The sequence below is a fragment of the Pseudophryne corroboree genome, chromosome 7, assembly GCF_028390025.1.
Source record: "Pseudophryne corroboree isolate aPseCor3 chromosome 7, aPseCor3.hap2, whole genome shotgun sequence".
NCBI lineage: Eukaryota > Metazoa > Chordata > Amphibia > Anura > Myobatrachidae > Pseudophryne > Pseudophryne corroboree.
Window position 1 is genome coordinate 208,299,056 of NC_086450.1, and position 25,811 is coordinate 208,324,866.

The 25,811-nt window shown below is 49.0% G+C and overlaps 1 protein-coding gene across 4 annotated transcripts in view; it reads right to left on the bottom strand.

Annotated features, from left to right (window-relative positions):
• Positions 1-25,811, bottom strand: part of XRCC5 (X-ray repair cross complementing 5) — a 328,969-nt gene that overhangs the window by 161,729 nt on the left and 141,429 nt on the right. For all 4 annotated transcript variants that reach the window (XM_063933960.1, XM_063933961.1, XM_063933962.1 and 1 more), the window contains 2 exons: positions 21,326-21,463; positions 20,082-20,172 (listed from right to left, as the gene is read on the bottom strand). In XM_063933960.1, the coding sequence (XP_063790030.1) occupies positions 20,082-20,172; positions 21,326-21,463 (229 nt within the window). The remainder of the gene's footprint in view (positions 1-20,081; positions 20,173-21,325; positions 21,464-25,811) is intronic.

Consider the following 25,811-nt stretch of genomic DNA (forward strand, 5'->3'; position numbering starts at 1 on the left):
CCTGGCCCGGTTTTAGGAGGTTCCTGACTAGCTCGGATAACTCCCTGGCCTTCTCCTCCGGGAGAAACACCTTCTTCTGGACTGTGTCCAGAATCATTCCTGGAATCAGCTGCGATTTTGGAATATTTAGAATCCACCCGTGCTGACGTAACACTACCTGAGATAGTGCCACTCCGACTTCTAACTGTTCCCTGGACCTTGCCCTTATCAGGAGATCGTCCAAGTAAGGGATAATTAAGATGCCTTTTCTTCGTAGAAGAATCATCATTTCGGCCATTACCTTGGTAAAGACCCGAGGTGCCGTGGACAATCCAAACGGCAGCGTCTGAAACTGATAATGACAGTTTTGTACTACAAACCTGAGGTACCCTTGGTGAGAAGGGTATATTGGGACGTGGAGATAAGCATCTTTGATGTCCAGAGACACCATATAGTCCCCTTCTTCCAGGTTCGCTATCACTGCTCTGAGTGACTCCATCTTGAATTTGAACCTTTTTATGTAAGTGTTCAAGGATTTCAGATTTAAAATTGGTCTCACCGAGCCGTCCGGCTTCGGTACCACAAACAGCGTGGAATAATACCCCTTTCCCTGTTGTAGGAGGGGTACCTTGATTATCACCTGCTGGGAATACAGCTTGTGAATGGCTTCCAAAACTGCCTCCCTGTCGGAGGGAGACTTTGGTAAAGCAGACTTCAGGAACCGACGAGGGGGAAACGCCTCGAATTCCAGTTTGTACCCCTGCGATACTACCTGTAGAATCCAGGGATCCACTTGCGAGTGAGCCCACTGCGCGTTGAAATTCTTGAGACGGGCCCCCACCATGTCTGAGTCTGCTTGTAAAGCCCCAGCGTCATGCTGAAGACTTGGCAGAAGCAGGGGAGGGCTTCTGCTCCTGGGAAGCGGCTGCATGGTGCAGTCTTTTTCCTCTTCCTCTGCCCTGGGGCAGAAAAGAGTGGCCTTTTGCTCGCTTGTACTTATGGGAACGAAAGGACTGAGTTTGAAAAGACGGTGTCTTTTTCTGCTGATGTGAAGTGACCTGGGGTAAAAAGGTGGATTTTCCAGCCGTTGCCGTGGCCACCAGGTCCGATAGACCAGCCCCAAATAACTCCTCCCCTTTATACGGCAATACTTCCATGTGCCGTTTGGAATCCGCATCCCCTGACCACTGTCGCGTCCATAATGTTCTTCTGGCAGAGATGGACATAGCACTTACTCTTGATGACAGGGTGCAAATATCCCTCTGTGCATCACGCATATATAGCAATGCATCCTTTAAATGTTCTATAGTTAACAAAATATTGTCCCTATCCAGGGTATCAATATTCTCAGTCAGGGAATCCGACCATGCGACTCCAGCACTGCACATCCAGGCTGAGGCGATTGCTGGTCGCAGTATAACACCAGTATGTGTGTATATACTTTTTAGGATATTTTCCAGCCTTCTATCGGCTGGTTCTTTGAGGGTGGCCGTATCAGGAGACGGTAACGCTACTTGTTTAGATAAACGTGTGAGCGCCTTATCTACCCTAGGGGGTGTTTCCCAACGCGCCCTAACCTCTGGCGGGAAAGGATATAGTGCTAATAATTTATTAGAAATTAGCAGTTTTTTATCGGGGGAAACCCACGCTTTATCACACACCTCATTTAATTCATCTGACTCAGGAAAAACTATTGGTAGTTTTTTCACACCCCACATAATACCCTTTTTTGTGGTACTTGTAGTGTCAGAAATGTTTCATTGCCGTGATCATGTAACGTGTGGCCCTACTGGACATTACGTTTGTCTCGTCACCGTCGACACTAGACTCAGTATCTGTGTCTGGGTCTGTGTCGACCCACTGAGGTAACGGGCGTTTTAGGGCCCCTGACGGTGTCTGAGACGCCTGGACAGGCACTAATTGATTTGCCGGCTGTCTCATGTCGTCAACAGTTTTTTGCAAAGTGCTGACATTATCACTTAATTGTTTAAATAAGAATTTACTTACCGATAATTCTATTTCTCATAGTCCGTAGTGGATGCTGGGGACTCCGTCAGGACCATGGGGAATAGCGGGCTCCGCAGGAGACAGGGCACATCTAAAAAAGCTTTTAGGTCACATGGTGCGTACTGGCTCCTCCCCCTATGACCCTCCTCCAAGCCTCAGTTAGGTACTGTGCCCGGACGAGCGTACACAATAAGGAAGGATCTTGAATCCCGGGTAAGACTCATACCAGCCACACCAATCACACCATACAACTTGTGATCTGAACCCAGTTAACAGTATGATAACAAAACGAAGTAGCCTCTAAAAAGATGGCTCACAACAATAATAACCCGATTTTTGTAACAATAACTATGTACAAGTATTGCAGACAATCCGCACTTGGGATGGGCGCCCAGCATCCACTACGGACTATGAGAAATAGAATTATCGGTAAGTAAATTCTTATTTTCTCTAACGTCCTAGTGGATGCTGGGGACTCCGTCAGGACCATGGGGATTATACCAAAGCTCCCAAACGGGCGGGAGAGTGCGGATGACTCTGCAGCACCGAATGAGAAAACTCCAGGTCCTCTGTAGCCAGAGTATCAAATTTGTAAAATTTTACAAACGTGTTCTCCCCTGACCACGTAGCTGCTCGGCAAAGTTGTAATGCCGAGACTCCTCGGGCAGCCGCCCAAGATGAGCCCACCTTCCTTGTGGAGTGGGCCTTTACAGATTTAGGCTGTGGCACGCCTGCCACAGAATGTGCAAGTTGGATTGTGCTACAGATCCAACGTGCAATCGTCTGTTTAGACGCAGGAGCACCCATCTTGTTGGGTGCATACAATGTAAACAACGAGTCAGTTTTTCTGACTCCAGCTGTCCTTGAAATATATATTTTTAATGCTCTGACAACGTCCAGAAACTTGGAGTCCTCCAAGTCGCTAGTAGCCGCAGGCACCACAATAGGCTGGTTTAAGTGAAATGCCGAAACCACCTTAGGGAGAAATTGAGGACGCGTCCTCAATTCTGCCCTGTCCGAATGGAATATCAGATATGGGCTCTTGTATGACAAAGCTGCCAACTCTGAAACTCTCCTGGCAGAAGCCAGGGCCAACAGCATGGTTACCTTCCATGTAAGGTATTTTAATTCTACCGATTTTAACGGCTCAAACCAATGAGATTTGAGAAAATTTAGAACCACGTTCAAATCCCACGGTGCCACTGGAGGCACTATTGGGGGTTGTATATGTAGTACACCTTTGACAAAAGTTTGTACTTCAGGCACTGACGCCAATTCCTTCTGGAAGAAAATTGATAAGGCCGAAATTTGAACTTTAATAGACCCCAATTTTAGGCCCATAGACAATCCTGCTTGCAGGAAATGTAAGAATCGACCCAATTGAAATTCTTCCGTTGGAGCCTTCTTGGCCTCACACCACGCAACATATTTTCGCCAAATGCGGTGATAATGTTGTACAGTCACTTCCTTCCTAGCCTTAATCAAGGTAGGAATAACTTCCTCTGGAATGCCCTTTTCTTTTAGAATCCGGCGTTCAACCGCCATGCCGTCAAACGCAGACGCGGTAAGTCTTGGAACATACAAGGTCCCTGCTGAAGCAGATCCCTTCTCAGAGGTAGAGGCCACGGATCCTCCGTGAGCATCTCTTGAAGTTCCGGATACCAAGTTCTCCTTGGCCAGTCCGGAGCCACCAGTATCGTTCTTACTCCTCTTTTCCGTATAATTCTCAGCACCTTTGGTATGAGAGGCAGAGGAGGGAACACATACACTGATTGGTACACCCACGGTGTTACCAGAGCGTCCACAGCTATTGCCTGAGGGTCTCTTGACCTGGCGCAATACCTGTCCAATTTTTTGTTGAGGCGAGACGCCATCATGTCTACCTTTGGTTTTTCCCAACGGTTCACAATCATGTGGAAAACTTCTGGATGAAGTCCCCACTCTCCCGGGTGAAGGTCGTGTCTGCTGAGGAAATCTGCTTCCCAGTTGTCCACTCCCGGGATGAACACTGCTGACAGTGCTATGACATGATTCTCCGCCCAGCGCAGAATCCTTGCCGCTTCTGCCATTGCACTCCTGCTTCTCGTGCCGCCTTGTCGGTTTACGTGGGCGACTGCCGTGATGTTGTCGGACTGGATCAACACCGGCTGACCCTGAAGCAGCGGTTTTGCCAGACTTAGAGCATTGTAGATCGCTCTTAGCTCCAGTATATTTATGTGAAGAGACGTCTCCAGGCTTGACCACACGCCCTGGAAATTTCTTCCCTTTGTGACTGCTCCCCAACCTCGTAGGCTGGCATCCGTAGTCACCAGGACCCAGTCCTGTATGCCGAATCTGCGGCCCACTAACAGATGGGCAGTCTGCAGCCACCACAGGAGAGACAACCTTGTTCTTGGTGACAGTGCTATCCGCTGATGCATGTGCAGATGCGATCCGGACCATTTGTCCAGCAGATCCCACTGAAATGTCCGTGCATGGAATCTGCCGAATGGAATCGCTTCGTAAGAAGCCACCATCTTTCCCAGGACTCTTGTGCATTGATGTACTGACACCGTTCCTGGTTTTAGGAGGTTCCTGACAAGTTCGGATAACTCCCTTGCTTTTCCCTCCGGGAGAAACACCTTTTTCTGAACCGTGTCCAGAATCATTCCCAGGAACAGCAGACGAGTTGTCGGGGTCAATTGAGATTTTGGAAGATTCAGAATCCACCCGTGTTGCTGGAGCACTACCTGGGTTAGTGCTACACCGACTTCCAGCTGTTCTCTGGACTTTGCCCTTATCAGGAGATCGTCCAAGTAAGGGATAATTAATACGCCTTTTCTTCGTAGAAGAACCATCATTTCGGTCATTACCTTGGTAAAGACCCGAGGGGCCGTAGACAAACCAAACGGCATCGTTTGAAACTGATAATGACAGTCTTGTATCACGAACCTGAGATACCCTTGGTGTGAGGGGTAAATTGGGACATGCAGATAAGCATCCTTTATGTCCAGGGACACCATGAAGTCCCCGTCTTCCAGATTCGCTATCACTGCTCTGAGTGACTCCATTTTGAACTTGAATTTCTGTATGTACAGGTTCAAGGATTTCAGATTTAGAATAGGTCTTACCGAACCGTCCGGCTTCGGTACCACAAATAGTGTGGAATAATACCCCTTTCCCTGTTGTAGGAGGGGTACCTTGACTATCACCTGCTGAGAATACAGCTTGTGAATGGCTTCCAAAACCGACGTCCTTTCTGAGGGAGACGTTGGTAAAGCAGACTTTAGGAACCGGCGAGGGGGAAACCTTTCGAACTCCAGCATGTAACCCTGAGATATTATCTGCAGGACCCACGGGTCCACTTGTGAGTGAGCCCATTGATTGCTGAAAATCTTGAGTCGACCCCCCACCGTTCCTGGGTCCGCTTGTAAAGCCCCAGCGTCATGCTGATGGCTTTGTAGAAGCCGGGGCGGGCTTCTGTTCCTGGGCAGGGGCTGCGTGCTGCCCTTTCTTACCCTTTCCTCTGCCTCTCGGCAGATAAGACTGTCCTTTTGGTCGCTTTTTATAGGAGCGAAAGGACTGCGGCTGAAAAGACGGTGTCTTTTTCTGTTGTGAAGGGGTCTGAGGTAAAAAGGTGGATTTGCCGGCAGTTGCCGTGGTCACCAGGTCCGAAAGACCGACCCCAAACAATTCCTCTCCTTTATATGGCAATACTTCCATATGCCTCTTGGAATCCGCATCACCTGACCACTGTCGCGTCCATAAACTTCTTCTAGCAGATATGGACATCGCGCTTACTCTTGATGCTAGAGTACAAACATCCCTCTGAGCATCTCGCATATAAAGAAAAGCATCCTTTAATTGCTCTAGAGTCAATAAAATACTGTCCCTATCCAGGGTCTCAATATTTTCAGTCAGAGAATCCAACCACACTACCCCAGCACTGCACATCCAGGCTGAGGCTATTGCCGGTCGCAGTATAACACCCGTATGTGTGTATATACTCTTCAGTGTAGTTTCCAGCCTCCTATCTGCTGGATCCTTGAGGGCGGCCGTATCAGGAGACGGCAACGCCACTTGCTTTGATAAACGTGTGAGCGCCTTATCCACCTTAGGGGGTGATTCCCAGCGCGCCCTAACCTCTGGTGGGAAAGGGTATAATGCCAACAACTTCTTTGAAATTAGCATTTTTCTATCGGGGGTAACCCACGCTTCATCACACACATCATTCAATTCCTCTGATTCTGGGAAAAATACAGGTAGTTTTTTCACCCCCCACATAATACCCCTTTTTGAGGTACCAGTAGTATCAGAGAGCTGCAAAGCCTCCTTCATTGCCGTGATCATATAACGTGTGGCCCTATTGGAAAATACGTTTACTTCCTCACCGTCGACACTAGATTCATCTGTGTCGGTACCCGTGTCGACTGACTGAGGTAAGGGACGTTTTACAGCCCCTGACGGTGTCTGAGATGCCTGAACCGGTACTACTGGTTTGCCGGGCGTCTCATTTCGTCAACTGACTTTTGTAATGTGCTGACATTATCACGTAATTCCATAACCAAAGCCATCCATTCCGGTGTCGACTCCCTAGGGGGTGACATTACCATCATCGGCAATTGCTCTGCCTCCACACCAACTTCGTCCTCATACATGTCGACACACACGTACCGACACACACAGCAGCCACACAGTGAATGCTCTATTGAAGACAGGACCCTCCTAGCCCTTTGGGGAGACAGAGGGAGAGTTTGCCAGCACACACCAAAAGCGCTATACAGTATATAACAACCCTAGAAGGTGTTGTTTTTATATATGCGCTCTCAATATATATTTATATCGCCAATTTATGCCCCCCCTCTCTTTGTTACCCTGTTTCTGTAGTGCAGTGCAGGGGAGAGTCGTGGGAGCCTTCCTCACCAGCGGAGCCGTGCAGGAAAATGGCGCCGAGTGCTGAGGAGAATAAGCTCCGCCCCTTTTCCGGCGGGCTTTTCTCCCGGTTTTTCTAATAAACTGGCCTGGGTTAAATACATACATATAGCCTTAATGGCTATATGTGATGTATTTATTTGCCTCTAAGGTACTCTATATTGCTGCCCAGGGCGCCCCCAGCAGCGCCCTGCACCCTCCGTGACCGAGATCCGTGAGCCGTGTAGCAACAATGGCGCACAGCTGCAGTGCTGTGCGCTACCTCTATGAAGACTGAAGTCTTCTGCCGCCTGTTTCCGGACCTCCGTTCTGCCGTTCTTCAGCGTCTGTAAGGGGGATCGGCGGCGCGGCTCCGGGACGAACCCCAGGCTGACCTGTGTTCCGACTCCCTCTGGAGCTCAGTGTCCAGTAGCCTAAGACTTCAATCCTCCTGCAGGCAGGTGAGTTGCAAGTCTCTCCCCTAAGTCCCTCGTTGCAGTGCTCCTGTCGCCAGCAGGAGACACTGATTAGAAACCTAAAAAAAAACTTTTCTAACTAGCTCTTTAAGAGAGCCACCTAGATTGCACCCTCTCGGACGGGCACAAAAACCTAACTGAGGCTTGGAGGAGGGTCATAGGGGGAGGAGCCAGTACGCACCATGTGACCTAAAAGCTTTTTTAGATGTGCCCTGTCTCCTGCGGAGCCCGCTATTCCCCATGGTCCTGACGGAGTCCCCAGCATCCACTAGGACGTTAGAGAAAATACAATCATCCAGTCAGGTGTCGACTCCCTAGGGGGTGACATCACTAACACAGGCAACTGCTCCGCCTCCACATCATTTTCCTCCTCATACATGTCGACACACGCGTACCGACACACAGCACACACACCGGGAATGCTCTGATAGAGGACAGGACCCCACTTAGCCCTTTGGAGAGACAGAGGGAGAGTCTGCCAGCACACACCCAGCGCTATATATATATACAGGGATAACCTTATATAAGTGTTACTCCTTTATAGCTGCTGTTTATATCGTTATTTGCTGTCAAAAGTGCCCCCCCTTCTCTTTTTTACCCTGATTCTGAAGCAGGACTGCAGGGGAGAGTCAGGGAGCCGTCCTTCCAGCGGAGCTGTGAGGGAAAATGGCGCTTGTGTGCTGAGGAGATAGGCTCCGCCCCTTCACGACGTCCTTATCTCCCGCTTTTTTGTGTAAAAATGGCAGGGGTTAAAATACATCCATATAGCCCAGGAGCTATATGTGATGTATTCTTTTTGCCACCTAAGGTATATTCTGTTATATTGCGTCTCAGGGCGCTCCCCCCCCAGCGCCCTGCACCCTCAGTGACCGGAGTGTGAAGTGTGCTGAGAGCAATGGCGCACAGCTGCGGTGCTGTGCGCTACCTTAGTCTGAAGACAGGATGTCTTCTGCCGCCGATTTCACCGGACCTCTTCGTCTTTTCTGGCTCTGTAAGGGGGACGGCGGCGCGGCTCCGGTGACCCATCCAGGCTGTACCTGTGATCGTCCCTCTGGAGCTAATGTCCAGTAGCCTAAGAAGCCCAATCCACTCTGCACGCAGGTGAGTTCGCTTCTTCTCCCCTTAGTCCCACGATGCAGTGAGCCTGTTGCCAGCAGGACTCACTGAAAATAAAAAACCTAAACTAAACTTTTATTCTAAGCAGCTCAGGAGAGCCACCTAGATTGCACCCTTCTCGGCCGGGCACAAAAATCTAACTGAGGCTTGGAGGAGGGTCATAGGGGGAGGAGCCAGTGCACACCACCTGATCCTTAAGCTTTTATTGTTGTGCCCTGTCTCCTGCGGAGCCGCTGTTCCCCATGGTCCTTACGGAGTCCCAGCATCCACTAGGACGTCAGAGAAAACCTTTTTCGGAATGCCTTTCCGAGCTAAGATCTGGCGTTCAACCACCATGCCATCAAACGTAGCCATGGTAAGTCTTGATAAGCGAACGGCCCCTGTTGCAAAAGGTCCTCCCGAAGAGGAAGAGGCCTCGGATCTTCCAGCAGTAACTCCAGAAGATTCGCATAACAAGCCCTCCTTGGCCAATCCGGAGCAATGAGGATCGCCTGAACTCTTGTTCTTTTTAAAAGTTTTAGAATCCTTGGGATGAGCGGGAGTGGAGGGAACACATACACCGACTGGAAGGTCCACGGAGCCAGCAGTGCGTCCACCGCCACTGTCAGTGGATCTCCTGACCTGGAATAGTACCTGCGAAGCATCTTGTTGAGGCGGGAGGCCATCATGTCTATGTGAGGTGCGCCCCAAAGACTTGTCACCTCTGCGAACACCTCTGGGTGGAGTCCCCACACTCCTGGATGGAGATCATGTCTGCTGAGGAAGTCCGCTTCACAATTGTCCACTCCTGGAATAAAGATTGCTGACAGCGCCATCGCGTGTCTTTCTGCCCAGAGGAGGATCTTTGATACATCTGTCACTGAAGCTCTGCTCTTCGTTCCGCCTTGTCGGTTGATGTAGGAAACCGTCGTTACATTGTCCGACTGCACCTGATTGGCCTGGCCATGCAGATGATGTGCCGCTTGTAGAAGGCCGTTGAATACAGCTCTCAGTTCCAGAACGTTTATTGGAAGGATGGATTCCAGACTTGACCACCTTCCTTGGAAGTTTTCCCCCCGGGTTACCACGCCCCAACCTCTGAGACTTGCATCCGTGGTTAGAAGGATCCAGTTCTGAATCCCGAACCTGCGGCCCTCGACAAGGTGAGGTATTTGCATCCACCATAGGAGTGAAATCCTGGCTTTCAGTGAGACGTATCCTCTGGTGCATGTGTAGGAGGGATCCTGACCACTTGTCCAGAAGATCCAGTTGGAAGGACCGTGCATGAAATCTTACGTACTGTAGAGCCTCGTAGTAGGCAACCATCTTTCCCAGAAGACGAATGCATTGATGAACCGATACCCGGGTAGGCTTCAAGACATCCCGGACCATTGTTTGTATCACCAACACTTTCTCCAGCGGTAAAAATACCCTTTGCACATCCGTGTCAAGGATCATCCCTAGGAAAGACAATCTCCTTGTCGGCTCCAAATGTGACTTTAGAATATTCAGTATCCATCCATGATCCCGAAGCAGTCGAGTTGTGAGAACAACGGACTGCAACAACTTCTCCCTGGACAATGCTTTTATCAGCAGATTGTCCAGATATGGAATTATGTTTACTCCCTGCTTGCGGAGTAGAAGCATAATTTCTGCCATTACTTTGGTGAACATCCTCGGTGCCGTGGATAGGTCGAATGGCAGCGCCTGGAACTGATAGTGACAGTCCAACAGCGCAAACCTGAGATAAGCCTGGTGTGGCGGCCAAAAAGGAATGTGAAGGTATGCATACTTGATATCTAAGGATACCAGGAATTCCCCCTCCTCCAGATCCGAGATCACCGCTCTCAGAGATTCCATCTTGAACGTTAATTCCCTCAAATATGGATTTAACAATTTGAGGTTCAATATTGGTCTGACCGAACCGTCCGGCTTCGGCACCACAAAAATGATTGTGCCTTTTTGTGGTGCCGAAGGTTGAACCCTTGTTTTACAGATGAGGTGGAACTGGAACAATCACATTTGCCTTTTCCAATTTTTGACTGGCTTCCTGTAAGCAAAGCTGGTAAGCCTGATTTGAAAAATCTGTGAGGAGGGAGCTCTTGAAACTCCAGTCTGTACCCCTGAGATAAAATATCCTGTACCCAGGGGTCCAGGCCTGCGGACGCCCAGAACTGACTGAAATTTCTTAGACGTGTTACCACCTGCCCGACCTCCAGGCTGGGAGGTCCACCGTCATGCTGAGGATTTTAAGGAAACCGAACCCGACTTCTGTTCCTAGGAACCTTCCGGTGCAGGTTTTCAGGATTTTCCCCAACCACCTCTGAAGAAGGTGGAAGGGGACTTGGACTTCTTAACCTTTGCGGTCCGAAAGGACTGCATTGTAGATGCAGAGAAGGATTTTTTCGGCGTCAGAGTGGCTGTGGGAAGAAAGGTTGACTTACCCGCGGTTGCTGTGGAGATTCACGCATCCAAAGCTTCCCCAAATAGAGCCTGACCTGTGAAGGGTATGCTCTGCACACACTTCTTGGATTCCGCATCCGCAGACCATTGGCGCAGCAAGAGTCCCCTGCGTGCCGAGAAAGCCATGGAAGACGTCCGTGCAGTCAGGTTACCAAGGTCCTTTATGGCCTCCACCATGAAACCCGCAGAATCCTGTATGTGACGTAAAAACATTTCAATGTCACTTCTAGCCATAGTATCTAAATCCTCTAGTAACGTGCCTGACCACTTTACTATGGCTTTAGGAATCCATACACAAGCAATAGTGGGCCTAAGCGCCACGCCTGAAGCAGTGTATATGGATTTGACCGTAGTCTCATTCTTGCGGTCTGCCTGTTCTTTCAAAGCGGTAGACCCAGGGACAGGTAAAATCACCTTTTTAGACAATCTAGAAACAGAAGCGTCTGCTATAGGAGGTTTTTCACACTTTTTCCTATCCTCTTCAGGGAAAGGAAAAGCAACTAGAAATCTCTTTGGGATCTGGAATTTTTTCTCCGGGTTTTCCCAGGATTTTTCAAATAATGCGTTTAATTTCCTAGATGCAGGGAAGGTAAGGGAGACTTTCTTATTGTCTGTAAAGTAAGCCTCCTCAACCTGTTCACGTACCTTGTCAGTAATGTGTAAAACGTCCCGAATGGCCTCATTCATTAGCTGCACCCCTGTAGCAAGGGATGACTCCGCCTGCAGTATATCCCTATCTCCGTCACCCGTATCAGAGTCGGTATCCATGTCGACTTGCATTACCCGGGCAAGAGTATGCTTTTTTGGGCATATACTAGGAGTGTTTGTTGAGGTAGTGGGAGTGGAATACGACAAAACCTCTACAGAGTTTTTTAAATCTGTGTTTCAATCTCATAATGAGCTATCCTAGATGAAATCTGGGATATTATACCCTTAATAGAAGCCTCCCACTGGGGTTCGGATTCAGAAGGCTAAGACAGTATATTGCATTCCTGAATACATATAATAGACTCTTCTGGAGAAGATACATACTCTGCAGCACAAGATAGAGTCCCTAGACATGGTAATGTGAGATATGTTACACACACACACACACACACACACACACACACACACAGGAAAATGTCAGACACAGTATCCCCCAAGTACCTTCTGAGAGACACAGAGTCAGGGATCCAGCCCACACAGTGACCCAGTAGACAGTTATAATAATAAATGCCTGGCACTGACCGAGTAATCTAAACAGACTACACAGTAATGTGCATAAACACTCTATCCCCCCCCCCCCCCCTTCTATAACCCCCTGGTACCGCACAGGATAGCTGGAGTTATGTGGAGGGTCAGCGTTCCCTGTCAGCGTATCTGTAGTGTGATCTGCAGGGAGAAAATGGCGCTGGTGAGTGCTGGATCCGCTCTGAGGAGAAACTCCGCCCCCTAAAATGGCACGTCTTCCTGCACTTATACAGATTATACTTGCCTAAGGTAATGGTGCTAGCAGTAGTACAAATATCCCTGATAGCAATAGTGACCAGTGTAAGGATGTTTGCGCTGGCCCCGGGCGCCCCTCACAGCGCCGCACACTGTACCTCTGAGCCCCCTGGAGAGCAGCATCAGCGCTGTCAGCCCTGATGCCGCCATTCTCACCGGCTCCCCGCTTGTCGAGGTGCCAGGGTCCTACTCACCACCGACGTCTTCTGGCTGTTAGGGGGTGGCGGCAGTGCTACGGGAGCGAGCGGTCGCATCAGGGGCTTGCGATCAACTCCCTCAGGAGCTCAGTGTCCTGTCAGCGGAGATAGGGGCCATTAACCTCAGAGGGTTGGATCCTACGCCCCCCCCCCCCTCCCCAAGTCCCACAAAGCAGGGAGGCTGTTGCCAGCAGCCTCCCCGTACCTAACTCTTTAAAAAAAAAAAAAAAAACAACAACTAAAAGAACTCCTAGAAGCTCCCCTAGCTGTGCCGGCTCCACCATGCACATTTTCTAAACGGAGTCTGGTAGGAGGGGCATAGAGGGAGGAGCCAGCCCACACTACTAAACTCTTAAAGTGCCCATGGCTCCTAGTGGACCCGTCTATACCCCATGGTACTAATGTGGACCCGAGCATCCTCTAGGACTTAAGAGAAATAGCAGATAATGAAGACAGATAGATATGGCCAAAAAGAGAGTACCAATGAAGCATTATGTTCAAATAAATCAGTCAGGTATTATCATATATGTTGGTAGATAAAAACGAGTTTTATGGTAAGAACTTACCTTTGTTAAAACTCTTTCTGCGAGGTACACTGGGCTCCACAAGGATAGACATAGGGGTGTAGAGTAGGATCTTGATCCGAAGCACCAACAGGCTCAAAAGCTTTGACCTTCTTCCCAAGATGCATAGCGCCGCCTCCTATATCACCCCGCCTCCGTGCACAGGAGCTTAGTTTTGTTAACCAGCCCAATGCAGTAGCAAGTAAAAGAGACGACAACTGCCAGTTGCCACAAACACCACATTCTCCCGACAGGAGAAGTGTCAGCGGCTAATGCCATACCAACCCAAAGAAGCTAAGTGCGTCAGGGTGGGCGCCTTGTGGAGCCCAGTGTACCTCGCAGAAAGAGTTTTAACAAAGGTAAGTTCTTACCATAAAACTCGTTTTCTGCTGCGGAGTACACTGGGCTACACAAGGATAGACATAGGGGATGTCCTAAAGCAGTTCCCTATGGGAGGGGACGCACTGTAGCGGGCACAAGAAACCTGCGTCCAAAGGAAGCATCCTGGGAAGCGGCAGTATCGAAGGCATAGAACCTTATGAACGTGTTCACAGAGGACCACGTAGCCGCCTTGCACAATTGTTCAAAGGTCGCACCACCAAGAAGGGCCAACAGACCGAGTAGAATGGGCCTTAATGTGATCAGGAGCAGAGAGACCAGCCTTCACATAAGCATGTGCAATCACCATTCTAATCCATCTGGCCAGAGTTTGCTTGTGAGCAGGCCAGACCCGTTTGTGAAACCCAAACACAACAAAAAGAGAATCAGATTTCCTAATAGGAGCAGTTCTCTTCACATAGATACGGAGAGCCCGTACCACATCCATAGACCGCTCTTTGGGAGACAGATCAGGAGAAACAAGTGCCGGAACTACAATCTCCTGATTAAGGTGGAACGAAGAAACCACCTTAGGTAGATAGATGGGACGAGTCCTAAGAACCGCCCGGTCACGGTGAAATATCAGATATGGGGAACTACAAGACAAGACACCCAAATCCGACACTCTTATAGCTGAAGCAATAGCCAGCAGAAACACCACCTTAAGGGAAAGTCACTTAAGGTCAGCTGAACCAAGAGGTTCAAACGGAGACTCTTGTAATGCCCCCAAAACCACCGACAAGTCCCAAGGAGCCACAGGCGGGACATAGGGTGGTTGGATACGCAACACGCCCTGAGTAAAGGTATGTACATCAGGTAAGGTCGCAATTTTTCTCTGAAACCACACCGACAAGGCAGATATTTGAACCTTGAGGGAGGCCAGACGCAGGCCTAAGTCCAGGCCCTGCTAAAGAAAAGCCAACAATTTGGCTATACTAAACTTGGAAGCGTCATAATCGTTAGATGCGCACCAAACAAAGTAAGAATGCCAGACCCAATAGTAAATCCGAGCAGAAGCCGGTTTCCGGGCCCGCAACATAGTTTGAGTGACTCAGAAAACCCTTTAGCCCTTAAGACGGAAGCTTCAAGAGCCACGCCGTCAAAGACAGCCGGGCTAGGTCCTGGAAGACACAGGGGCCCTGAACGAGGAGGTCTGGGCGTTGTGGAAGTAAAATTGGATGCTCTAACGATAGGCCTTGCAGGTCTGAGAACCAGTGCCGTCTGGGACACGCTGGAGCTATGAGTAGCAGAATTCCTTTTTTTAGCTTGAACTTCCGAATTACCCTGTGCAGGAGTGACACCGGAGGGAACACGTACGGCAGCCGAAACCTCCACGGTACCGCCAGCGCATCCACGAATGCTGCTTGAGGATCCCTTGTCCTTGCTCCGAAGACCGGAACCTTGTGATTGTGTCGAGACGCCATCAGATCTAAGTCTGGAAGGCCCCACCTTTCTACTAGGAGTTGAAACACTTCTGGATGGAGGCCCCACTCGCTGGCATGCACGTCCTGACGACTGTGAAAGTCCGCTTCCCAATTCAGGACTCCCGGAATGAATATTGCCGATATGGTCGGTAGATGGCGTTCTGCCCACTGTAGAATCCGCGAGACTTCCTTCATTGCTAGGCGGCTTCGAGTGCCGCCTTGATGATTTATGTAAGCCACTGTGGTGGCGTTGTCCGACTGTACTTGAACAGGACGGATCTGAATTAAATGCTGTGCTAGGTTCAAGGCATTGAAGACCGCCAGAATATTGATGGAGAGGAGGGACTCCTCCTTGGTCCACCGCCCCTGAAGGGAGTGTTGCTCCAGCACCGCCCCCCAACCTCTTAGACTGGCATCTGTCGTCAACAGGACCCAGTCGGATATCCAGAACGGACGGCCCCTGCACAGTTGCTGGTCCCGGAGCCACCAGAGCAGCGACAGACAGACCTCCGGAGTCAATGAGATCATTTGAGACTTGATCCGGTGAGGCAGGCCGTCCCATTTGGCTAGAATCAGCTTCTGGAGAGTGCGAGAGCGAAATTGAGCGTACTCCACCATATCGAATGCTGACACCATGAGGACCAGCACCTGCATCGCCGAATGTATCGACACTTGCGGACGAGATAGGAAGCAACGAATCCTGTCCTGAAGTTTCAGGACTTTCTCCTGAGACAGGAACAACCGGTGGTTGTGAGTGTCCAATAGTGCTCCCAGATGCACCATGCTCTGAGCAGGGAACAGGGATAACATCTTCCAGTTGATGAGCCACCCCTGGGCTTGCAGAAACCGGACCGTCACATCTAGATGACAAAGGAGAAGTTCTGGGGAATTTGCCAGGATTAACAAGTCGTCCAAATACGGCAGTATCCTGACCCCTTGACGGCGGAGTACCACCGTCATCACCGCCATGACTTTTGTAAACACTCGCGGAGCCGTTGTTAAACCAAAAGGCAACCCCGAAACTGGTAATGGCAGTTGCCAATCGCAAATCTCAAATATTGCTGATGAGACACTGCTGTAGGAATATGCAGGTAAGCATCCTGTATATCCAGGGAGACCATGAAGTCCCCAGGTTCCAAGGCCAGAACTATAGAGCGAAGGGTTTCCACCCGGAACTTGGAAACCTTCACAAACCTGTTCAATGCCTTGAGGTTGAGAATGGGCCGGGAGGACCCATTCGGTTTCGGGACTAGAAACAGCGGAGAATAGTACCCCCGGCCCCTCTGCGCAAGAGGCACCTGTACTACGACTCCTGTATCCAGGAGGGTCTGTACCACCGAATGTAGAGGGTTTGCCTCTGTCTTGTCCAATGGGACATCTGTCTGGCAAAATCGATGAGGGGGTCGGTTTTTGAAGGCTATGGCGTAACCTCGAGTGACGACTCCCGTACCCAGGCATCTGAAGTGGTCTTCAACCATTCCTGGGTATACCCTAGAAACCGGCCCCCCACCCTGGGATCCCCCAGAGGGAGGCCCGCCCCCTTATGCGGCAGGCTTATCTGTCTTGGAAGCTGGCTGACGGGCAGCCCAGGCTCTTTTGGGCTTAGGCTCACCAGGTTTGGAAGTGCGGGCCTGCTTGCTGTACGCCTGACCTTTTGCTTTACCTGAAGGACGAAAGGGGCGAAAGGAAGTACCTTTAGCCTTCGACACAGAAGGTGCAGTACTTGGCAGACAGGCAGTTTTAGCAGTAGCCAAGTCAGCCACAATCTTATTTAAATCCTCCCCAAACAGAATATCTCCCTTAATAGGGAGTACCTCCAGGGTTTTTCTAGAGTCCAGATCCACAGACCAGGTTCTCAGCCACAATATCCGGCGAGCCAGGACTGACGTAGTAGAGGCCTTGGCTGCCAGGATACCGGCATCAGAAGCCGCCTCTTTAATACAACGAGAAGCTATGACAATATAAGACAAGCATTGTCTAGCATGGTCAGAGGAGATTTCAGCATCTAACTCCAGGGCCCATGCTTCAATTGCCTCTGCAGCCCAAGTAGTTGCAATAGTGGGCCTTTGTGCAGCACCCGTGAGGGTGTAAATCGCTTTCAGACAACCCTCCACATGTTTATCCGTAGTCTCTTTTAGAGACGTGACGGTGGTGACCGGTAGAGCGGAGGAAACCACCATCCTAGCCACATGCGAGTCCACTGGAGGAGACGTTTCCCAATTCTTAGACAGCTCCGGCGCGAGGGGATAGCGAGCCAGCATCTTCTTTTGAGGCACAAACTTCGTACCCGGGTTTTCCCAGGGTTCCTGACGTATATCAATTAGGTGGTCAGAGTGAGATAAAACTTGTTTAATCACCTTCTGACGCTTGAACCTATCTGGTTTCTTAGAAGGAACGGATGGCTCGGGATCATCCGTAAACTGTAAAATCAACTTAATAGCCTCCAAAAGATCAGGAACATCCACATGTGAACCACCCTCCCCATCAGCCATATCTGAGTCAGAACCTGTGGGGTCAGTGTAAGTGCCGTCTTCATCCGACGAGGTGTCAGTGCCAGCAGTGGATTGTGAGGAGACAAGCGCTCGCTTAGAGGACCACTTGGACGTAGGCGAGTGCCGGTCAGACTTTTTAGTAGTCAGGGACTGGTTCAACTTCTTTATTTGAGCAGATAAATCGTCCGCCCACGGCGGGTTAGCTGCAGGGACCACAAACGGTTGCACCGGCATTGGGGATCCCATAGGGAGTGTTAGTTTATGAACTAGCGTATGCAGAAGCGTGGAAAAAGCGGCCCACGGCGGGTCATTATTTGCCCCCGTTGCCACCGTCCCACTGGGGGGAAAGGAGCCCCCAGAACCAGAGCCCAAAGCTGCTATATTCTCAACATAGGTATCTGCGGCTTCAGCAACACCGGCAGTGTGTTCAGCCCCAGAACCGTTACCCTCAGAAGCAGACATGATATAACTTGCAGTATCAGGTAACACAGTACAATTTGTCAGCAGCACAATACCTCTAGCCCAAACCCCTGCGCAGTGTAGTCAGCACCAGCAGAGATAAAGGAGAGATATGGTGACTAAATCACAGAGAAAAATACGTAATACAGTATATCTTTGTGAAAATCCTATATTGGATAAAACCCGACACACCAAGCCCCCTCAGGTTATAGAATAGAGGGATAGCAGGTTGAGTGAAAGACACAAAATGGACACCACTAAGCTATCAAATGCACACACAAATAGTCACAGTCTGTACAATGCAGAGGTTATTACTAACAATAATACTGCACTGGACTAGCTTACACAGCTATATAACAATAGATATAACAGTACACAGTAAGAACTGGATGTATATCACAGGGTAATTGCACTAGGAAACCCTGACTAAGTGCACTCTTTCTTAACTAACACTGACTAAAAAAGGCAGGTAGAATACTTAAGTGTCTTGTAAAGTCACAGCACTGACAACCAGGCGGCTTTACATAGGAGGATTTGCCCAAGCATTCCCAGGAACAGTGAGCTGAGGGATAATGGCGCCGCAGACACTGCCAGGGAGTGAGGGAGAGACAGATCTGCAGCTCCAGGGAGGGAACATTTGCGGGAAATGGCGCCCTGGGGCTCGGGGAGGGGCTCCAGGTCTAAGCCTTATCCCCTCTGCTGGCAAAACCACCGGGTACTGCGGGCTACTTGTATAAAAGGTTTAGAGAGAAAACCTGTCCTGCACCCATGGCCTGGTGATCTAGTGGGATCGCCTGTACTGCCACATTGTCCACCAGCAGCGCGCGCGCGGCCCGCCTCCCACCGGCCGCGCCGGATCACGATAAAGTGCGAGTCCCGCGAGCGGGACCCACTTACCTCCTACCGAAGTGCGGCCACGCGATAACGGAGAGCCCCAGCCGTGTGTGACTAACTTGGAAGAAAACCGGAGCCTCCTGCTGTAGGTACCCGGCAACCAGGGCACGGGAGAGTACAGCGCCGCTGGGGGAGAGATGGAGCTGCAGCAGGCAATGTCTACTGACATCCAGCACAATCTGTGCCTCTGCTGCAGCCCTTGTAGTCTTCTTTTTTCCTCAGAAAAAGCTTTTTCTAGAGCTGCTGTGAGCAGCTCTTCCTGTCACATGCTTGCACTGCAAGCACCAACTACAAACTGAGCTCCTGTGCACGGAGGCGGGGTGATATAGGAGGCGGCGCTATGCATCTTGAGAAGAAGGTCAAAGCTTTTGAGCCTGTTGGTGCTTCGGATCAAGATCCTACTCTACACACCCCTATGTCTATCCTTGTGGAGCCCAGTGTACCCCGCAGCAGAAAGTCTAATAGAAGATGAACAGCAGCATGGAATTATGGTAGCAACATTCCTGAGTGTGGAGATGTAACACGGTACATATCTATATGAAGAAAGAAGCCTGGGATAGGGGGCAAATAGAAAGGATGGAGAGAAGAGGAGGACTGGTGTGTGCCGCCAAAATGGATATGTACTATATTACAGTGTTCAGCCTGAAAGTGGACCACCATGGCATCCAAATTTTAATAAAAGTGAATGGAGGAACATGAAATGTATGTGTTTTTCTTTCAATTTGATATGTAGACCAAATCACATTGATCGTGGTCGATAGCGAGGGGGGCGTAGAAGACTTCCACTGCGCTATGTGGCATTTTGCAGTGCATAGGATATGATTAGTCAAATTCTGGCCGGGGTAGCAAAGAATATAGTGAGGAGGTTGGCATTTGTAGTCCAGTGACTGATTTAATTAAATCATTATTGGCCTTCCAAAAGGCCTGGACAACCAAATACCAAAATATGCAGCAGAGTTCCTGGTTGGTCACATAGCCGCCAATAGTTCAGTAGTGGCAGGGTAGATCGAATGGAGATGGGTAGGTACCAAGTACCAGCCAAAATATAGCTGATAGGCGTTTTCTTTAATTCAAACAGAAATGGAACTCTTGGCTACTGCTAATAGAATTTCAGACCACTCCTCAGAGGTCAGTGTCCTGCCCGTGTCTCTTTCTCAGACCAACTCGTGAGCCCACCACTTTCACTTTCCAGTGTAGATCATTACCTTATACAGAAATTAATGAACGAAACACACATTTAACACTGGGAATTGTGAACATGAATTTATCATTGTACCTGTAGGCTTGATCTTTTTATTATTGCTGAGGGAGGAAAATATATATTGCCTCAAGTCCTCCATGAACGGCAGCTGGACATACACCAGACACTAAACACAGAAATGAGGAGACTTCAGTAACAAAGTACCAATAGCACAGAAGTGCTGCAACCTTTAGCAACCAGATACAATACTTTTCAATACTTAAACTTCTCTAACCTGTGAGATGCTGACAAACAGGACTTCAGGGAACTATCACGCTGCCTGAACACTGACTTGGATCATTATACTAAGTGGGCAGTATTCAATTGTTTTGCGCACCCGATCTTCTGTCTAAAGTTATGGGACATCGCAGGGCGCAATCCAATTGGGGGTTTTTTCACGCTGATCGTGCCCATAAAAGTTGGGTTTAGCAGCTAAATCCAACCAAAGTGCTGGACCCAATTGTGATAAGTGCCACTTGGGAGCCCAAACGGGTAATTTTTCTCGCATTTCAAAACACCACCCAGAGGGGTGAAGCTAAAATGCAGATGCCAGAAGCCATTGCGACTGAACAGAGCTACAATTGAATAGCTATGTTAGGCACCAGCTAGCAGACAAAACATTTGATTTCCGCCAAGTACTTGGTAAGCTTTTTAATTTTTTTTGAAGGGGACATTTTAAAATGAGGATACTCATTACACACTAAACCAGAGTTTCCCAAACACTGTCACTACAGAGCGGGTTTTAAGACTATAAATGCTTGAATCTAGATGGTTAAGTCAAACTGACTGAGATACTAATCAAGAAACCTGTGCTCAAGCATGGATATCCTTAAAACCAGGACTGATATGGCAGAGTTTGAGAAACTATGCTCTAAGCTATGAAGGTAATACATTAAGTAATTTTCTTGTATACGTAACATATTTTCTTGAGTGACATGACAACAGGAGTACAATCACGCCTTAATATTTGGCAATGAATTTCAAATAAATGTTATGTACTCATGCACTCATTTCATCTAGAAGACCAGAAGAGGGGATTTGTACATACTGTTAAATACTATTCTCCAATGGTTGTTGGGAGAGACAAACAGTGGGGTAAGCCATATTCCCCAACATTCAGGGAATCTCCATCCCCTCTCTCCTTAAAAACTCCAGTGTATGCCCCCTGCACTTCTATTACATCACTGTCAGGTTCACAGCACCAACAATCCATGTACATTATTAAATAACATTCTAAGACCATGTGACTAAGTAATAGATCTGAAAATATATCAGCACACCTTGTATTTCTCTTTGATGTGAGGAAAGGCCACGCCAACCTGGGGGTTAGATCTTCTATCATAGGCGTACCGTACAATGGCGACCATTTCCAGCTCTTCCAGAGCCTGAATCAGAGCTGACAGTGCGACAGCTGCAGCCTAATGGAGTGCAAAACACAAACAGGTAACGTGACTAAAATACAGAACAGACATCAATAAAGTATAAGGAAAGAATGAGCTTCCAAATAGGTGTTCCTGTTGAGTTAATTAATAATCATGATCACTTATTTTGTCCATACTCTTACGCAGAGAGGAATTTCAGTGACTCAGAAGGATTGGGGGATGGAGAGGTGGGGGTTGGAGAGGAATGAACGTGTCTGGGACTGCTCACCACGCAGAGGTGCCACAAGGAACAGTGGACAAGTGGCGTAGGATTAGAATTATGAGGACTGCTACGTAAAAGCAACTGGGTGAGAGGAGCGGTAACTGAAAGGGCATTTTCCACCAACATTAAAAAAACAAACTGAAGGTATCACCTGTGGAAAATTAGGACCACACCATCCAATACACAATCTTACATAGTCTATGACATGACACATTGTAACTGCTATAATAGTTTATGGCGGCTTAATGCTCTATTAAGGGGGGTCATTCCGAGTTGTTCGCTCGCAAGCTGCTTTTAGCAGCTTTGCACACGCTAAGCCGACCGCCTACTGGGAGTGAATCTTAGCTTAGCAAAATTGCGAACGATAGATTAGCAGAATTGCGAATAGACACTTCTTAGCAGTTTCTGAGTAGCTCCACACTTACTCGGCATCTGCGATCAGTTCAGTGCTTGTCGTTTCTGGTTTGACGTCACAAACACACCCGGCATTCGTCCAGACACTCCTCCGTTTCTCCAGCCACTCCCGCGTTATTCCCAGAAACGGTAGCGTTTTTTCGCACACACCCATAAAACGGCCTGTTTCCGCCCAGAAACACCCACTTCCTGTCAATCACATTACGATCACCAGAACGAAGAAAAAACCTTGTAATGCCGTGAGTAAAATTCCTAACTGCATAGCAAATTTACTTGGCGCAGTCGCACTGCGAACATTGCGCATGCACATTAGCGACTATTCGCTCCGTTGCGACAAAAAAATAACGAGCGAACAACTCGGAATGACCCCCAAGATACCTTGGGGTAAATGTATTATAAACGCACATATCGTGCATGTATAACATTTCCTGCTTCACCTCTGTACTCCAGTCCGCCTGGCCCGGGGATGTTCTCACCCTTCTAGAGGGCACAGGAGTGGCAGCGCAGTCCTGGATGGCTGCGCCATCTTTCCGGAAGCTCCCTTAAGGGAGAGCGCTGCACACAGACAGCTCATGTGATGCATGCAAAAACACAGTGCTTTCCCCCCACTGACATGGGAGTAGCACTTGCTGCAAGAAGAGTGCAGCCATGGAGCAGGAGGGCAGAGCCTGTTACTCCTGTCTTTCTCTGCATAACTGCTGCTGTGGCCAAGCTCATTTCCTACTCAGTTCTCTGGCTCGCATCTAACGGGGAATTTGTGCCTGCAGGCTTAACTCATTATTACCTCCTCCACTGCAGCTGTCAACAGGTAGGCTAAGTATTTCTGTTTATTTTTTGCCTATTTAATAGGGATAATGCAGTCGCTCAATGCCCTGTGTTTTCTTTTCCTCTCAATGGCTTTTGGTTCCACTTGCGGCAGCAGCAATAGCACCATGTGCTTTGAATGAGGTCATGGGATTATGGCAGAAATGTATTAAGCAAGGGGTAGCCAGCCCTGGTCCTCGAGAGCTACCAACAGTGCACGTTTTCAAGGTCTCCTCACAGAATCACAAGTTAAGTGATTAGCTCCACCTGTGGATCTTTTAAAATGTGACAGTTAGTAATGACTGCACATGTGCACCTGCCAGGCGGGCTGGAAAACGTGAACTATTGGTAGATCTCGAGGACTAGGGTTGGGCAACACTGTATTAAGCCTTAACAAGTGATAAAGTGGAGACAGATAAAGAGTGATAAATGACCAGCCAATCAGCTTCCTAACTGGCTGTGTTTGACAAATGACAGTTAGGAGATGGTTGACTGGTCATTTATCACTCTCTATCTGTATCGACTATCACTTGCTAAGGCTTAATACACTTGGGCCTTTGTCCTGAAAGTGACAAGCTGGGAACTGATTGTTGTTCCGCAATTTACAGCAAGACCACTTAGGAACTATGACTGTCAAAGCAAAACCAGTCATGGGTGAAGGCGCTGCTATGGCATTGTATGTCACCTGCGCCTTGTGCAATATCAGATTATCTTGTGGACAGGTGGACTCAGGGAAATTTTGTGCGTACTGTCATGCAAGGTCTAGCGTCGCGCAGGCGTTCGGGGCCACCGCGTCTGCCCTTGCAGAGCCAGCATCGCGCAGGCTCTGGGTCTCGGGCTTGGTGAAGCGCTTCACTGGGGAAAATCAGGCTAAGGCAGCTGTTGCCTCAATGCGTCCAAGTTATCTGCTCCTGGCAGGGCAACTCCCCAATAGCCGTCTGATCCTCTTGGGCTCCATACCAGTGTGTGGTGTCCGGGTTTGAAAATGTTTCCTGTCATATTGGATGTGCGCAACTCTCTGGACTGCTTGGAGGTGGATTTCCAAATGGAGACTGTGGGTCCGTTCATGCATGCATAGGCGCAAGAAGGTCGTTACTGTGCCGTCTACTTTGGATCTCTCCAATCTCCTCAAGGAGACCTGGAAGGTGCCGGATAAAAAAAGTACTCCTTGCTTCGCAAGTATGTGTTGCAATATCCACCCCCATGTGTCTAAATGGAACCGCCTCCCAAGGTTGATGATGTAGTTGTGCGTTTAGCTACGCACACAGCTATTTCTGCTGAAGGCTCTATGCGTTCTTTAATGAATCGCTAATTTCGATTTGGAAGGTTGTCTCTAGTCCATTTTTATAGGCACCAGGGTCGTTAATCAACTTTTCCTAGCCTCGGCATAGGTAGCTCGAGCTATTGGGTCTTGGGTCACCAGGCCCTCACAATGAATTGTCCAGGAATTAGCGAAACAGCTCTGTGGTGCAGCTAAATAGGCGTAAGGCAGTACAGAATGATGCTCAGGTGGCTTTGAGTTTCAGCTATCGCTGTCACGACTCGTCAGACTCTTTGGCTCAGCACTTGGACTGTGACTTAACTGCCCAGGTTACCAGAGGGAAAAGAAATTTGCTTTTGATGGCTACCCAAAAAAGCATTTCCGAGCATTTCGCTCTTCTGTTCATGGTGGAGCGACCACTACAGGTCAATCTACCATTGGATGCTTCTTCCCCAGCAGGGGTTTGAATTCAAAGGCAGATTTTCTGGTGCAAGCTGACACTTGGAAACGAAGGTTCAGGAGAAGCCAAGCACTTAATAGGGTCTCCCTCCACCCAGTACAGTAACCAATCACAGAGCGGTTACTCCTGTTCAGAGACCATTGGGTGAAGTTGTCTTCAAATGCCTGGGTGCTAGGCATTCTTTTCAGTGGTTATATCATCAATCTCAAGGGTTCGCCACCATGGTGTTCACGACCGCTCTCCCCCGGGATGTAGAAAAGAGGATGGCACTGGACCAGACTCTCCATTCCCTCTTCTTGGATGCCATTATTGCTGAAGTTCCTTCGCTGGAACTGAAACGGGGGTTTTACACCACCTTGTTCGAAAGCCGGACAGATAATTTCGGACGATTCTGAATCTTCGGCCACTTTAGAAACCATTCAGTACGCCAGGTTACATTCGCGGGAATTCCGGGGCGGAATTCTCCATACTTGTACTATTCTCTCAGCTCAAACTCTCCTTTGGTGGCTGGATTCTGATCATCGACTTCAGAGCCAATCCTTGGTCATGCCGCATTATGCCATTGTTGCCACAGACACAAATCTCCTCGAATGGTGTGCTGTAATGTTACCTCTTCAGCTCAAGGACCTTTGGTCATCATCGTAGATGGCTCGAACTCCGAGCTATCTTTCCGGCACTCTTGGAATTCCAATCCGTCCTGACCGGACAGCCAGTCTGATTTCTATCGGACAACGCCATGACTGTGGTATATGTCAGTTATCAACAGTTTGGAAGTGGGACTTTCCACAGATGGATCTCAGGGACTCCGCACATAAGTTTAAAGTTCCACAATTTTGTGCGAGTTCCAGGGACCAGATGGCTTTTATGGTGGATGCCATGAATGTTCCATGGAACGTCCATCTAGTGTGTCTGTTCCCGCTTATTTAATGTTGCCTCAAGGTGGATCAAATATCTACGAGTGACTGTAATCCTAGTGGCTCCACGTTGGTTACATAGGTCTTAGTACGCCGACAGCCTCAAGTTATCGTTAGGTCACAGATGGAGTCTTCCATTTTGACCAGACCTGCTACAGCAGGATCCTCAATTTGTTACTTGGAAGCGGGTCTTCCTAATGGCTATTGCTTCAGCCCGGCATGTGTCTGAGTTGGGGGGTTTTGTTTTGCAAGCCGCCTTTTCTCATCTT